General features: G+C 60.4%; 1 protein-coding gene across 8 annotated transcripts; it reads left to right on the forward strand.

Moving 5' to 3' along the window:
- Positions 1 to 1035: 1035 nt before the first annotated feature.
- On the forward strand, positions 1036 to 7041 carry LBHD2 (LBH domain containing 2). 8 transcript variants are annotated; one of them, XM_028850569.2, is made up of 6 exons: positions 1155 to 1286; positions 2124 to 2190; positions 2616 to 2763; positions 2990 to 3095; positions 5093 to 5249; positions 6706 to 7041. In XM_028850569.2, exons 4-6 carry the CDS (start codon positions 3027 to 3029, stop codon positions 6804 to 6806), a joined length of 327 nt encoding a protein of 108 aa, XP_028706402.1. In that variant the 5' UTR covers positions 1155 to 1286; positions 2124 to 2190; positions 2616 to 2763; positions 2990 to 3026; the 3' UTR covers positions 6807 to 7041. The 8 variants fall into 8 exon arrangements, 6 of the variants coding, with proteins under 6 accessions (XP_028706403.1, XP_028706402.1, XP_077798011.1 ...); XM_077941885.1 differs by having other exon boundaries at positions 2694 to 2763; XR_013396592.1 differs by lacking the exons at positions 5093 to 5249; positions 6706 to 7041 and adding an exon at positions 3270 to 3367 and having other exon boundaries at positions 1036 to 1286; positions 2694 to 2763.
- Positions 7042 to 10798: the final 3757 nt, after the last annotated feature.

Below are 10798 nucleotides of genomic sequence, written 5' to 3' on the forward strand. Positions count from 1 at the left end.
GGATATGATGGATGTTGTGTTATTGATGGTAGATGGTGGACTGTGGACAGGATGGATATTGGGTTATTGATGATAGATGGTGGATTGTGGATGGGATGATGGGATGGATGTTGGGTTATTGAAGGCAGATGGTGGACTGCGGATGGGATGAATGTTGGGTTATTGAAGGTAGATGGTGAATTGTGGACAGGGTGGATATTGGGTTATTGATGGTAGATGGTGGACTGTGGGCGAGAAGGATGTTGGGTTACTGATGGTGGATGATGGATGGCAGATGGTGGGTCTCAGATGGTGGCAGGATGGCAAAAGATAGATGAATAGCTGTGAATGGTAGATAGACAGTGGCTGGACTGTAGATATTGAATGGAAGTGGGATGTTAGATAATTGATGGTGGAGGTTCCTGGTTGCAGGCTGGGAATTACATGGACCAGAGATTATGCACCTTGGCTTTAGGTGTCAGGTCTGTGCACTGGACTGAACCAGACAGCTTGTCCCAGGGCTGTTTTGCTCCTTTTTGGGAATGGAACTGGAAGTGAAGATGAGAGGGGGGTTGCGGGGTGATCCCCCCCTTCCTGCAGCCCATCCCAGTTTTTTTTTTTTTTTTTTTTTAAGACGGAATCTCGGTCTGTCACCCAGGCTGGAATGCAGTGGCTCCATCCTGGCTCACTGCAACCTCCGCCTCCCGGGTTCAAGCGATTCTCCTACCTCAGCCTCCAGAGTAGCTGGGACTACAGGCATCTGCCACCGCGCCTGACTAATTTTTCTTTTTTGTGTATTTTTAGTAGACACGGGATTTCACCATATTGGTCAGGCTAATCTCGAACTCCTGACCTCAGGTCATCTGCCTGCCTCGGCCTCCCAAAGTGCTAGGATTAACAGGCGTGAGCCACTGTGCCCGGCAGTTGCTTTTTTTTTTTTTTTTTTTTTTTTGGCCTTTTTACTCCTCTCTTATTCCCCAACAGGAGGGAGTCCTCTTTCCATGTATCTGGCCCCACCGAATTCTGCACCTCAAATTTCTGGACGTCAATCTTGAGGCTCAGTCTCAAGTGGCCGGGGGCAGGTCCTTGGGGAGGAGTCGACTTAAGGGAAGATGAGGCCGGGCCCTATCGGGGGGCTGGAGCTGGGAGGGCGGAGGCGCCGAGGGCGGGCGGCCAGACCCGTGGAGGGCCAGTGCGAGGGAGGCCGGGAGAGCGCGCGTGGGCGGGGAGCGCGGAGAGGAGGGCGAGCCGGGCGAGCGCGGAGCCAGCAGAGCGCGGAGGCCCCAGCGCCAGCACCCGCGCGGGCGGTGAGTATGAGTGTGAGTGTGGCGCAGGGTCGCCCCGTCCCCAGCCTGGCCCCGGCAGTGCGGGTCCCAGGCGCACCCTGACGGCCAGGTGCGGGGTGGTTGGGAGAGGGAGGAGCATGGGGGGATTTGGGGAGTTCTGAGTCCAGTTCCCTGGGGAAGGGGACAGCGTGGGTTCGCAGGGTCAGCCCGGCTGTGGGACGCCATGCCTCCACGCGCTTTTGCCCCCGGGGCTGTGCCCGGCAAGACCTGGGATCCCGCGGCGCTGGGGGTGGTGGGCGCCCTCTATGTGTGGTGCCCCAGCTGGCACTGGACCCTGGCGCTGGGCAGGGCAAGGCAGCCCTTGGGCACTTGTTTCCTGATTGCCTGCTCCCTCCCCACCCGCCCCCACCTGCCCCCACCTGGCTCAAGCAGACAGCTCTATCATCTGCCTCTGTCATTCTCTCTCTCCGGGCCAAGTGTCATCTGCGGGTCTGTTTCTGTCTCTCTCTCTCTCTCTTCTCCTCTGTCTCCAGCTCAGTCACCTCTCGCCTGGTCTCTGTGGCAATATTTTTCTTGCCTCTCCCTCTGCCTCCTTCCCAAGTCTGGCTGGGTCTCTGTCCTGGCTGCCCTGGGTTCTGGGGTCCTGGGATGGGATCCAGGAGAGGCTTGATGGAGGGCTGGACCTAGGGGCACTGAGACATCCCTGGGCTCTGGGGTTGGGCAGAGGAACCAGAGGGTGCGGCTTCGCTGCCCCGAGAGGCCTCCTGCACTGTGTGCCCTCCTAGCCCTCCCTGGGCCCTCGGTGGGACCCCAGCTGACCTGAGTGGGGTGTTTGGTGAAAGAAACCTCATTTCTCAGAATAGCAGCCCTCTGCTTTGCTGGCAGCCACAGGACCACCCTCACCCACCCCAGCAGGACGTCACAGGTATTCCATCCTGCTGGTCTCTGTTCTCCTACTGCCCCGTCCCCTTCCTGCAGGGCTGCCCCTGCCCATAGCCCTCTGCTGCCTGCATGCCAGCCACTGCCTGACCCAACCCCCATTTCTGCCTCTGACCTGGGTGTGGCCCCAAGAACCCACACGGCAGGTGAAGGGTCTGGCTGGTGCCGACTCCTGGCAGGGGCTCTCTTCCCAGAACCCTTGCTGCCAGGGCTCCAGCGGGGCTCCCTCTGCTGTGGCCAGCCTGAGTGGGCATGGCCAAGTGCAGGCAGGATGTCAGTTTCCCTTGGGCTGTGGGTGCTGAGGGCCTGGCCCCGGGGTGTGCAGGGTGCGTGTTCTCAAGGAGGAAATGGGCACCTTGGTCTCTGGCTGACTTGAACCCAGTCCCTACTACTACCAGCCTCCTGTCTCAGAAACCCATTTAGGTCCCTTGGACGCTCTGTGTCCTTCCTGAACTGTTCCTGTCTCAGAATGCGCTTCTGTCCTCCCAGCTGGCCTGGCTACCTCCTGCTCATCCCTCAGGCCTCAGATCAGCGGACTTCTTCCAGGAAGCCTTTCCAGGTCTCCCCTCCTGCCTGTGCCCTCTTGCAGGCACACTATGCGGCCAGGGTCCAGTGCCCCCTCTGGCAGCGGGCTCAGGCAGGGAGCAGTGCAATACAGGTCCAGCTGGAGCCACGGGCACTGGGCCTGGGCTGGGGTGGAGTGGGGTGGGCTCAGTGCCTGAAGCCTTCGGGGGAGGGTAGATCCAGCATCAGGCCAACAGCAGACACCCCATTTCTGCTCCCAGTCCTAGTGCAGCTTAGTGGCGCAGTGGCAGCAGCAGCATGAGCACCCCCCGGCCTGCTTCACCACAGCCAGGCACTGCTGAGGGGGCTGGAGGCCCAGCAGGGAAGGTACGTGCTTGGAACTCTGGGGGTTCGGGAGGGAGCAAGTCTCAAACTCTGTCCCATGACTTGGGGCATGCCCTGCCTTGCTGCTGGCCTCAGTTTACCCATCTGGGTGGGGGAGATCATTGCTCATTTATTTTTTTATCTATATTTGACATGGAGTCTTGCTCTATCACCCAGGCTGGAGTGTAATGGCGCGATCTTGGCTCACTGCAGCCTCCACCTCTGGGGTTCAAGCAATTCTCCTGCCTCAGCCTCTGGAGTAGCTAGGATTACAGGTGCCCACCACTATACCCGGTTACTTTTGTATTTTTAGTAGAGACGGGGTTTTGCTGTGTTGGCCAGGAGGGTCTTGAACTCCTGACCTCAGGTGATCCACCTGCCTTGGCCTCCCAAAGTGCTGGGATTACAGGCGTGAGCCACTGTGCCCAGCTCGTTGCTCTTTTATAAAAATATAAAGGATAAAACAATTGAAGGCCAGCATTCCTTGCTTACTGAGCACCCCTTCCTGACCTGAGAACCCCAGGGATTGTCCCCCAAGGCACGCTTTGCTCTCTGCTGGGTGAGGAAATGCCAGGGTTCCCTGCCCCTAGCGTCACATTTCGGTGGGGGATGGGGTGGTGCTGATGAAACTTAAAAAAACCAAGCTCCCTATACAGGGTTGCAGCCTTAGTATTCTGAGTGCTAGAGCCCAGCTAGAGCCCAGCCGTTCTCCTTGTCAGGGAGCGGTGGGGCCAGAGAGGGGAACCAGCCTGGAGTGACATAGGGACCAGTCTGGAACTTGGGGTTGCAGACACAACCTCCCAGGCAGGGTGGACAGAGGTGAGCACCAGGCCTCAGAGCTGCAAACACTGCTGGCCTGGACCTCGTTCACCCCAGTGGGCAGACTTGGAGAGGAGTGCCCTTGGTTGGGGGCAGGAAGGAGAATGGCACATGGGGAGGGAGAGCAGGCTGGGGAATGAGCCCCTGGACTGGTAATGCCAGCATGAGGGTGGCCCCCGGGAGGGTCCAGCCTTTGGGGTAGGGATGGGGTCCCTGCTCTGCTGTCCTTTGACAACTCCTTCATTCCACAGACATCTCAGTCCAGTGACACCTGTTCTCACACTTGAGGGTCGCCTGTGGTCCTTGGTTAAAAGAGAGTCTGGGCTGGAGCTCAGGAATGTGTACTGTTCAGGGATCTTGCCGCAGTGGCTGAGGGCCGTTCAGCTAAGTCCCCCCTGCTGCGTGGCTGTCCTTCCTCGAGGCCCTTGTGCCCTTTTGGGAAGGTGGACCCAGCAGCTGCCCTTCTAGGTGAAGAGAAGGGAGACAGGGAGCTCCAGGCAGGAGCATCTACCTGAGCACAGGCGTGGGGGTGGGACAGGGCAGGCAAGTCAGGGCCACTGGGGTGCGGAGGCACAGAGTTCTGCACGTAGCACTGCAGCCTCAAAGGCCTTGAATGGGAGGTGGAGATGCTGAGGGCACCGGGAAGGCCTGGGGATGCAGCCCCCGCACACTCCTGTGAGCACTGAACAATGAACCAAGAGCGAGCCCAGAGCCAGCCGCTTGGGTTGCCATGGCAACTGCTTCCCAGCTCCTCTGAGCCTGGAGGAGGCCAAGGGCCCAGCAGGGAAGACCCCAGGAAGGGGCTGGCAGGAATCCGGGTGCAGGAGGCAGCTGGGGGTGCGCAGAAGCCTGGGCTCATTCCTGGTGACCTTGGCCTCTCTGGCCTCTGGCTCTGGCTGTGCAGTGGGCTCCTGGAGCTGAGCACAGCTGCATCCTGTGGTGCCTCCTGAGAGCTGTGACCCCAAGAGCTGAGCACCCTACCCCCAGGGTTGGGACCTGGTAGGGCCTGGGACCTGTCTCAGGGATGTTCTTGTGCAAACACACATGTGCCCATCCTTGCCCTAGGGACTGGGTGGGAAGGGTCTCTGATCCCCCTAGTGGGGCAGTGTGCGGGACAGGGGTAGGAGGGAACAGGAGTACCAGGCCGGGCATGGCCGTGCTTCTGCCCATCCTCCCTGCAGGCTGTGGCGGGTGCCCGGGAGAAGGGCCCTCGACTGGGCCAGCGGCTGCCCTCAATCGTGGTGGAGCCCAGTGAGGCGGACCCTGTGGAGAGCGGGGAGCTGCGCTGGCCCCTGGAGAGTGCCCAGAGGGGCCCCTCTCAGAGCCAGGCTGCTGCTGGTAAGTGAGGGCACCTGTGGGGGTGTTGAGAGGAGGAAGTGGCCACTGCCAGGGTCAGAAGCAGGGCATGCTTCCTGCGGCTCTGGCAGACAAGGCCTTCCTGCCTCCTGCCTGTTCACACTCCATCCTCTGCCCGCCTTGGAGCCTCTGCCTGGGGCTCTAGGTGCTGCCTGGCCTTGACCCCCCTCCCTAGCACCGTCCTCCCTCCCACCAGCAAGTGAGGTCCCTCATCCACTCTCAGTCGCAGGCCTGGGCACGGGAGGTGCACGTTGCATACTTGTTGAATGAGTGATGCCACATTCTCACCCCTCATCATCCAGTGCTTGCTCGTTGTCATCACCTTTGGAGCAAGTGTGCCTTGCTCACTAGGGCCTGGGAGGCTGTGAGGGTGCAGGTGTACGTGGTGGGGGATGGGCTGGCCTGTTGGCAGGCTCTATCCTGCTGCAGGTGCCCTGCTTAAAGGCTGAAAGCAGGCCAGGCGCAGTGGCTCATGCCTGTAATCCCAGCACTTTGGGAGGCTGAGGCAGGCGGATCACTTGCAGTCAGGAGTTCGAGACCAGCCTGGCCAACATGGTGAAACCCCGTCTCTACTAAAAATATAAAAATTAGCCAGGCATGGTGGTGGGCGCCTGTAATCCCAGCTACTCAGGAGGCTGAGGCAGGAGAATCGCTTGAACCCTGGAGGCGGAGGTTGCAGTGAGCTGAGATCACGCCACTGTACTCCAGCCTGGGCGACAGAGTGACTCCGTCTCAAAAATAAATAAGTAAAGGCTGAAACTTCGGGAGAATTGTGTGAGCAGAAGGGGGCAGCCGGGGCCAGGCCAGGCAGGAGAGGCAGCAGGCTGGGCCATGGGGACCTTGTGGACGGCTCTGAGGGCCACTGCAGACTGAGCAAGGGGCATGAGCTGTGCCCTGGGAGATGTTGTCCCCTGGAGACCCCTGGGAGTCCCTGAGGAGGAAGTGAATTCGGCCACAGCTGGCGCTGCTCAGCACCTTGTCTGCCCTCTCCCATCCCCAGACCTCAGCCTGTACTGGCCAGGAAACCCCCTTTTCAGTGTGGCCAGAAGAGGTTATCTGTCTGGACCCATAACCCCCACCTCTGCCCAAAGCCCCCTCGACCTCTTGTCAGTTTCTGCCCAGGGCCCAAGACAGCATCAGGGACCACCCCTTGGGTAAACCCTGGGACTTGGGCTCTGGGGAGGTCCTTGAGTCTGCCCTGGACTTCCCTTCCCTCTGCCACCCCTTCATCTGGTGGATGTGGGAGCTGCCCCTGCTTGCAGAGCCCAGCCTCATTCTGCCTCCCTGGCCAAGCACCCCTCCTGCTTCTCATCACCCAAGGGGACCTCCTGGCCTGCCCCAGCCCAGTTGCCTGCCAGAGGCTCATTTCAGGCCCCTGGGATCCTCTCAGGCTGCAGTACCCCCCACAACCAACACGGCCGCCTTTATGTTTCTGCAGCCTCCTCCCCGAGTCTGCCTGGAGAACCAGGGAAAGCTGCAGATGCTGCTGGCAGAGAGTGTGCCTGCTCTGAGGACCCAGCAGCCCCGGCCCGGGGATAGGACAAGGATGTGGCTGGGCTCTGCTGTCTGACTGCTGAGGGCTTCTGCCCCAGGGTGGCCAGGCTGGTGCACAGGAGGGCCGGGCCTGCCTAGCCGGGAGAGTCCAGAGGCTGCTTCCTGTCTCACCAGGCCTGACCAGCACTGCAGCCCTGCCCTCTCCTGCCCATGGCCCAGGTCTGGATCACACCCCGCTTTGTTCCGTGGTTTGAAGCAGAAATAAAGGCACTTCCTGGTGGCCAGCAGGCACACTTGATGGGGATGCAAGAGACTGAGGACAGTTTGGGTTCTGCCTGTAGCCTTCCAGGTGAGGGCCTCAGCTCCAAGCCCAGGCTGGTCAGTCCAGAGCACCTCTTAGGTGACCACTTGCACATGGCACTGGGGCAGGCTGGGCAGGGCTGAGTTGGCTCTGTGGCTGGTGCCTCTGCCCAGGGACCCTCTCTCTGCTTCGGCCAAGGCTGCCCAAGGCAGAACCAGCCTCCTCCAGGCGGCCTCCCAACCCTCCGTGGGACCTCCTTGGGGCCAGGGCTGGACCTGGGTGCAGGAAAGCACAGCCGTGGCACCTGGGGTGGGCCGCACCATTCCAGGTTGGATCTCGTTAAATTCTTGTGAAGGTCCCATTTTACACGTGCGGGAACTGAGGTTTGCAAAGCAAGGTGCCCAAGGCTAGGGGCTACGAAGGGAATCCCTGAGGTCAGGAAGCCACAAGGCTGCCACAGAACCCACATCAGAGGTTGGTTGAGGAGGCATCTCTTCCTGCCCTATGTGGGGGTCCTGTCCCTCCACTGGGTCCATCGATATGGTCTCTGGGCTCCGTTCTACTGCAGGAGGGGAGCCGTGCTGCCTGGTTGCAGCTGGCATGGGAGCAGAGCCCTGAGTGTGGCCCAGGCCCCCTCCCCAGGTGTGTCCCCCCAACCTGGCCCTCTGCCCTTAGCCAGCCTGAGCCAGGCTGAGGAAGCTTAGGCCGGGCAGTGAGACACTCCATAAATGTCAGCTCTGCCAAGTCCATGGCCCTTTTGTGGCCCAGGCAGGCGTGCCAGGGACCCATGAGCGGTGGGAGGCAGGAGACACTGCCCCTCTGTGCTTTCCTGCTGCCTCGGCAGCCTCCAGGAGGAAGATGCACTTTCTCCTACAGCCTTCCTTCTAAAAATAGCCACCCCCCGCCCCCAATGCGGGAAAGGTGGGAGGCAAGGTGCGGAAGTTGGCCTGGCAGCCTGCTTCAGTTTTAAACCTCAGGACCCCGTGGGCTCTCCCCTGGACTATAGCTCAGGAGAGGGGTGGGGCGGGCTTTCAGTCTTCTCCGTCCTCCTCCAGTCCTTCCTGTCGGTTCTGGAGCCAGGAAGGGAGAGGCTTGACCAGGATGGGGGACATGGGGGTAGTTTTGTGAAAGGGGACAGACATTTCGCAGGATGCCTTGCAGACACGTGGGATGTAGGGTGCAGGAGGCCGGCATGTGACTGGGCGATGACGCCATTTACTGAGATTTAATCCTCACCACATGGCTCCAGGGCGAGAATTATGACACCCATCTCAACGCCACTGCCCGGGACCCACACAGCCGAGCGCCCGAGCTCCGGCGGAGTCCCAGGGCACCCACAGCGCCCCGCCGGCGCGCCCAGTCCAGCAGGGCAGCTTTCGGGCGGAGGCGACCCCCGCCGCAGGTCCCACGACCCTGCGTGCCCTTGAGCCAGGGATGCGGAGTCCCGACCGCGGGGCACTGCTCCACCCCGCCGCCCTTCACCGCCCGCCGGGGCCCAGAACGCCCAGCCACGCCCAGAGCCCCGCGGGCGCAGACGGCAGGGGCGGTGCCAGCCAGGCCCCGCCCCCGGCACGCGGCGACCTGGGGACGCCCCGCGGGAGTCGTCCTGCGACTTCCCCTGGCGTCGGCTGGGGCCACCGCCCGGGCTCCCACCTGAACCCTGAAATATGGGATTGGGGCAGAGTGGTCTGCTGCCCGCTGCCCGCAGCGCGCTTCGAGTTAGGGAGGGAGCCTGGGCCTCCGGGGCTCACGCTGCGCTTAACGCTGGTCGGGGCAGCAGTGAGGGTGGAAGCGGCCGCCTCTGGCTTCTACACCCCAGGTGTGACAGCCTGGCCTCTCAGCAAGCCCCCGGTCAGGCAAGCATCTGGTGGCGGGGGTCCTGCTCCCTGGCCTTCCCTACCTAGGAACCAGGTCCTCAGCCAAGGTGAACCCATTTGATCCCGACGACAATCCCATTTTCTGGAGGAGCAAACTGAGGCTCAGAAATTGAAGTGCTTCTCCAAGGTCGTGGGGAGCTGGGTTTGCCCTCTAGTCAGTGTCCCTGGCTAGGCCTCTTCCCTCCTAATGGCCCCTCACTCTGCCTTCTCCTGACCCCAGACCAACCCTGTGCCCAGGCTTCTTTGAGACAAGGCTGGGTTTTTCCAAAGGGATTTTACTGAGAAACTTTGGGAAAACCATGGACATAGCATGAAAGAAACATTGCAACCTCATGCTGAGAGCGGGCACAGGCTCAGGTGGCTGTGGGGAGCAGATGGGAGTTGAGGGGATGTCCAGGAGCAGTCCTCAGGCCCTGGGCACCACCAGCTTTTCAGGCACCTGTGTATTGAATGGAGCAACCCATAATGGGAGGTCCCAGGACCCCAACATGCCCTGTGAGCTGGGAGGTGGGAGGATCAGACCAGGAAGTCTCCAGTCCACCAGGGCCTGGCTCTATGGGAAGACCCAGTTCACAGAACCAGAGACCTAGGTTGCAGTCCTGGCCTCTCTGGGCAGCTGCGTGGCCGAGAGCAGGTCACTGAGCCCTGGGAAGCCAGCTACCTTGGACCCCGGCTGTCTCTGTTCAGTTGTACTTATTCCTTGTTACCCCTCATCTCTGCCTGTTGGAGACAGGTGGGGTGGGACAGGCCAGCAGGTGGGACAGGGCTGGGAGGACAGGCCTGTGGGCTGCTGGGCACCTCTCGGGCTTGAAGTGGGACTCTTAGCACCCCACTTCACAGAGGGAACTCAGGGCTCAGGGTAGTGACTCGAGTGGTTAATTGGTGGGCTTCCTGGAGGAGGTGCTGGCATCTTTGAGTCTAATTTGGCCCTCTGCAGATGGTACTGCAGCATCTCAGGCACCTTCTGGTCTGTTACGGGCTGCTTTTCCCCTATACAATTCGTATGTTGGGTGGGTGCAGTGGCTTATGCCTGTAATCTCAGCACTTTGGGAGGCCTAGGCTGGCCAATCACCTGAGGTCAGGAGTTCAAGACCAGCCTGGCCAACATGGTGAAACCCCATCTCTACTAAAAATACAAAAAATTAGCTGAGTGTGGTGGTGCGTGCCTGTAATCACAGCTACTCAGGAGGCTGAGGCAGGAGAATCGCTTGAACCCAGGAGGTGGAAGTTGCAGTGAGCTGAGATCGTGCCACTGCACTTCAGCCTGGGTGACAGAGAGAGACTCTGTCACACACACACACACAAAAAAAGTCCAATCTTAGAATGTGACCTTATTTGGAAAATTCCTTATAAAAACATGTGACGTGTAAAGAGGTAATAAGTTAAAGTTAAGTCATTAGGGTGGACCCCAACCCACATGAAGAGGAAATATGGATGCAGATACATAGAGGAAGACCCGGTGGAGAGCCAGGAAGAAGGGGGCTACCTACACAGCAAGAAGAGAGCCCCAGGAGAAACCAGCCCCACAGATTCCTTGATCGCGGGCCTCGGGCTTCCAGAACGGGGAGAGAATAAACGTCTGTTGTTGAGGCTCAGTCCCTGGTCTGTTGTGGCAGCCCTAGGATGCTGGGTACATGGGACCATCCCTGCCCTCAGCCCTAGGACGCTGGTGCACCAGCCTGTCTCTGCCCTCAGCCCTAGGACACTGCGTGCATGGGGCCATCCCTGCCCTCAGTTGTAGGACGCTGGTGCGCGGGGCCACCCCTGCCCTCAGCCAGAGGATGCTGGCGCAGGAGGCTATTTCTGCCCACCTCAGTACCCTGCGGCGGCCCCGTCGCACACCCTTGTGGCCCCAGCCC

This window comes from Macaca mulatta, chromosome 7 (genome assembly GCF_049350105.2).
Source record: "Macaca mulatta isolate MMU2019108-1 chromosome 7, T2T-MMU8v2.0, whole genome shotgun sequence".
Taxonomy (NCBI): domain Eukaryota; kingdom Metazoa; phylum Chordata; class Mammalia; order Primates; family Cercopithecidae; genus Macaca; species Macaca mulatta.

Bases quoted from the DNA above. Each gene is read 5' to 3' on its own strand.
- LBHD2 (XM_028850570.2), top strand. From the start codon at position 3,027: ATGAGCACCCCCCGGCCTGCTTCACCACAGCCAGGCACTGCTGAGGGG. The intron at 3,096-5,092 runs GTACGTGCTTGG...TCCTCCCTGCAG, and splicing joins CTGGAGGCCCAGCAGGGAAG to GCTGTGGCGGGTGCCCGGGA. The intron at 5,250-6,705 runs GTAAGTGAGGGC...ATGTTTCTGCAG, and splicing joins TCAGAGCCAGGCTGCTGCTG to CCTCCTCCCCGAGTCTGCCT.